At 33.6% G+C, this 5,154-nt stretch overlaps 1 protein-coding gene across 1 annotated transcript in view; it reads left to right on the top strand.

Moving 5' to 3' along the window:
• Positions 1-261: 261 nt before the first annotated feature.
• The window catches only part of LOC102801417 (poly(A)-specific ribonuclease PNLDC1-like), an 87,329-nt gene continuing 82,436 nt past the window's right edge, over positions 262-5,154 (top strand). The window contains exons 1-3 of the mRNA XM_085490944.1: positions 262-391; positions 1,144-1,269; positions 1,851-1,887. Of these exons, the coding sequence (XP_085347070.1) occupies positions 316-391; positions 1,144-1,269; positions 1,851-1,887 (239 nt within the window). The 5' untranslated portion in view covers positions 262-315. The remainder of the gene's footprint in view (positions 392-1,143; positions 1,270-1,850; positions 1,888-5,154) is intronic.

Raw genomic sequence — 5,154 nt, 5'->3', positions numbered from 1 at the left:
TGATGGAATGTACAGAAAATAGCGTGAACTTTGTAGAGCGTTGTGCGTCGTCAAAGAAGAAATAATTGAACTGGCACAAATAAACAAAAAAAAATTATATATGTAAATATAACTGAGATAATAATATTATAACTGGATTTTGTGAACAGGTTGGTTCAAAATATAGTCTAGTAGTCGTTAACGCTTATATGCTTTGTAAAGTCCACTACTATTCGTCAGATTTGTAGTGCACCAGCCAATCAAAAGTGGGTTTATATCACTGGTGAAAGAGAGAAAGCAGCGCAATTTTCAACGCTAAAGTTGAAAAGCCGAAAAATGGAAGTATCTAGATCAACTTTTGAAGATGATTTACCAATAATTTTGGAAAACATACACGAGAGTGATTATGTAGGTGAGTCTCAGAGTATTTCTTTATGAATTTTGTGTCGTTGAGGGGCGTGGTCAATTTGTTCTGACCTTTTGAATGCTGACTGCTCGATCTTGCTGTACTTGTCCACAGTGATGTTTGGCGTTGACCATTAGAAATTCAGGGGGCGATGACGTAATTGAAAAAAAAAATGCACAAGAACAAATTTACAGTTCTAATTCTCAGAGAAAAATATTTAAACTATGCACTAGTAATTGAAGGAAAAAAAATATTATGCACTGTTTTATTTACTGTCATGGATACAGTGAATTTCATTAAGGCATGAATGATTTTGTTTATGGAAATGTATCAAATATTTCTAAAACAATTACCCTGCAAACCCCAAATGTGTCATTTGAATCTGACGAATATGCTTTCATTGACTATAGAACAATTTCCCATGAGTCTTTGTGGGTGACTTTCAATAATTGGCCACCTAACTAACTAACTGCATGTGTCCACTCACATGTTGTGATTGGCCAAATTGTTTTATGAAATCATGAAACATTTATGAGATTTTTATATAAAAAAACATTCATAATTTCATTAAATTCATTGTATTCTTTTTTTTTTTGTAATTGGGAAAATAACTTAAATTGCAGATTTTTAAAAGTTTAAATTAAAATTAAGCAAAGCATGTACACATTTATAATTAATGTAATGTAATCTTACCTATATAATCAAAAGTTGTTTTCATAACTGCTTTCTATTGCTTACATTTGACCTGTTGTTTGCAGCAATTGATACTGAGTTTACTGGATTACAAACAAATGATGGCAATAATCCTAGTCTGTTTGATACTCCCGCTGAGAGGTACACAAAGTTAAAGCAGACTGTTACTCACTTCACTTTATGCCAGTTTGGTAAGTATACAACTGTTTACCATAGTTCCCTAATTAGTTAGTGTAAATAACAAATCACTGCAGCTACTTCGTATTTTTCAAATCCTACTTTGGGTTCAGCATCTGTACCCTGAAAAGGATCACTAATGGATGCCACTTTAGAGTAAATGTGTTCTGCGGATGCTTGTGTTTAAACAAACCTGATTGACGCTGACATAGTGCATCGAATTCTCATCGTCATATGATCAGAAGATATTAACATATCCTGTGGCATAGTCCCATCCTTGGAATATTTTTTGAAATGTTATTTTATTTTAGAACTACCTCAATTATGCAGATTTTATGTTTTATGCGAAATGTAAACTGAAATCTATGATAACAAAGCCACCAACGCGAAGTCATGATAAATGTTACATTACTATCATTGTTCATGAAATGTTAGGATTTAAACATTTTGAGGACAACGCCACCAACAGACAAACTTGAGAAATGTGATATTGCCAGTAATTATGCACAATGCCCTCTATGGAGAGTATTTTAAAACTGATGTTTTCTTGTAGCAGCTGTGATATTAATTTTAAATGCTCTCTGTATACTTACAGGTCTTTCTACGTTCACACGAATTCCAAAATTTAACAAGTAAGTGCAAATTTCTCTCATGGACTTGAAACATTATAAAATGTCACCAGAATGTGTTCAACACTTCAAAATAACTACATGTACATGATATTTTAGTGAATTTGCCTGACTGCATAACTTGGCCAAAATTTCAGTATAGTATTACTGAAGTGCCAAAAGTCGCATTGTACCGTAATAGAGATACCATATCCAACACTGATGCTGGCACTTGTTCTTCAACGTATTTCAGAATCTTGGACCTGTGCAGTGGTTTTCTATTGCCTTATGCAGGATTTTTTGTTTGGTAGTAAGTTCTAGTCATCACCACAATCAGCTACTCATTTTGATTTTTCAACATCAAGTAAGGGTGGAACAGCACAATATTTTTTTCTTCTCCGACTAAACACAATTCTTCCAACTATGAATACTTCAAGCCAACAAGTTAGTAGTATGTACTTCTTTCTCACTGCTGAGTAAAGCACACAGAATCAACAGTTTTACGTTCTCTCCAACTAGATGCAATTATTATGAGTTTGACAAGTAGGTAGCATGTGTATCCTTTTTCACACCAGACGTGTTCGAGATTTTATGAACTCATTCATCTTCCCACAACCCACCGATTCAATATAGTGGCATGTAAGTCATGTGATTTTTGATCTGGGTGAAATGCACACAGTGCTCATGCAGGCTAGGAGACATGCTTCAATTTGTAATTTACTTATACAAGCCATCTTTTTTGTTGTATAATGTGATCTGCACAACATTCATTGTGAAAAATGTCTATATGGGACCCATATATGATGCATGCGTGGCACAATGACCATCGTTGTTTAAGAGCCTGAACTTCAACCGGGGTTCTTTCAGACAGGGTAAAGAGTGGAGCGCCCTCATACCCCAGGCTTATGTCCTCTTACCAAACCTGGAACAGTCAGTAGATTATGATCAGTTATAACAAATATATAGAGTGTTACCAATAATAACAAAGAAAAAACCCTGTTCAGTATTCAGATATTCAAGACTACTGAAAATTTAGAATATTTACATATTTTTTTTTAATATATTGTGAGGTCTCCAATGCATCCACACATGGCATTAATAATAATAACTTTATTACACTACTGAACCATTAGCGGGTTCAGTATGATAAATAAAAAGTATTACACGACTAAGACAATTCTAAATACAATACAATAATAAAAATGAGAATAAAATATAGATAAATTAATGAGAGTGTATTTGCTGGACAGAGTATTGGTAGATCAATTAGTTCAAAATATCAGTAGTTTCCCTGTTTTTTTCTTGTAGTCACATGAAATAGCTTTCTTAAATAAACAACAAATTCATTATTAGTGTTTTCATATTTTCACATTTTTCATTATCATTATCAGCAGTATCAGTAAAGTGAAAACCTAATATGGAACTTTAGACAACAAGGGTGCAACCCAGATAGGTGGTCTTATAGAAGCCCTTAAATTTAGGCTACATACACATGTATGTACAAACTCAAAAACATTCCTTAATAATTGCATTTGTAATTCAACTCTGTCACCAATGAAACCATGAGCCAATTAAAATATGTACTTGTTCATTGTATTTAACACTTCGTATGTATACTTGTATTCCTAGTAAGGCGCCAATCATAGTTAAGTAGCACCGTCTTATCAGTTCGTCTTTTGTTCAAGCAGACACTTGTCCAATTATAATGTGATCAAGTTGATATATGTTTACTTCTATTATACTGATCTGATTTTCAGCCTTGGCAACCATGGTTGCCTAGGGCAGTATGCAATGGTAGCACTATTCAAATCAAATGACTATTTGTTACCCTTGCGCTGAGAGCAGATAAGATCTACAGAAATAGTCTGATTCAGCAGATAATGAATAACTTCAGTCATGTCAAATAAGAGTGTCTTGTTTTGATGAACCAGTTTTTGGCGACAGTCTGCAAAATCATTTTATTCCCCATGAGTATTTGGACTAAATTAACATCATTGAGCACCATAATTTTTCCAAACCTAGTTGCAAAAATTTGCATATTTTTAAGTATTTGTCAATAATTTCTTTTTTAATTTTGAACCAGATCAACATAATTTCTTACTGGCTACAGATCTTGTTCAAACTTTTTGAGAAAAAAAAATATAAAAGACATTATGCAGGTTGTTTTTTTTGAAAGGTGACAAAATTTGACTTTGGTGCTTAATGGGTTAAAGTTTAATGGATTACGAACGTTATGCTGTTTACTGAAACAAAGCATTCAATAGAATGGGTTTTTTTTTTACCAGTTTCACCTTGTTGGTGTTCATCCACCATGTCCTATCAGGTAATCTGTTGTATTGATTGTGTTGTTTCACAGTGCTTGTGTGTGTGTGTGTGTGTGTAAGTGTCTGAGTGCTCAGACACTTACTGCTTTATGGATCTTTAGATCCACAGCTTGCTCTAGGGTTACAACATCTGGAGGGGATCCAGAGTTCATGGCCCTGTTATGTTAGTTCATTTAAAGGTGTTCAACCTAAGTTCAAATTTTGCACTACCGAGCATATTACGTCAATGCATTATGGGAAGGAACTTCCTATCATAAAAAAAAATATTATCACAATAGAAACTGACCGAACTATATTAGTGTTTTGAAATATTTTCACGATATTAGAATTTGTGTCAATAATAATTTTATATGATTTTTTCATTGCATGACGTAGCAGTATTTTTAGATATGAAGAAATAATCTTGCCATATAAATCAACCACATGTAACCATTTCAGCAACATTTCTGATTTTTGTATTTCAAAAAGTAGTATGTAAGCCCAATTTTTTATTAATTTTTGATATTTTTGGCATAAATATGAAAATCTGTTGAATTAAACTCTTCAATTCAGCTTGAATCTCCTTAAAGTGGTTTACCTGTTTGCGAAAGCAAATTTTATTCTGGGTTGTGGTGTCTGTTTCACTTCGAGGACAAGACTCTTTTGTGTCTTGAGCTCTCACTGTCTTTCTTCTCTCAAGAGTAAGTGTCTCCGTTGTTGGACAATTTAGGTTCTGTACACATCGTTTATTCGCTTTGTGTTATTCAACACCTTGTGGCTGTGAGTTCCCTAGGGTGTTAGCTTAGTTTAAAGATCCTCATGGGTATTAGCTTTAAAGGTATGAAATGGCTCAGAAACTGTAGTGTTTAATTACAAGGTTGAAAAACAGGAAAGTCATTTCACATACTAATACGGTACAGTGCACTTCATGAGAAGTGTCAATTTTAAAAGTTTGGTTATCTCGAAGTGCATTGCTGCTGTCATTGCT

The sequence above is a fragment of the Saccoglossus kowalevskii genome, chromosome 16 (genome assembly GCF_978046115.1).
Source record: "Saccoglossus kowalevskii chromosome 16, keSacKowa6.1, whole genome shotgun sequence".
NCBI classification, from domain to species: domain Eukaryota; kingdom Metazoa; phylum Hemichordata; class Enteropneusta; family Harrimaniidae; genus Saccoglossus; species Saccoglossus kowalevskii.
Note: the sequence above shows the minus strand (reverse complement) of the source record. Positions and strands in the feature narration are given on the sequence as shown.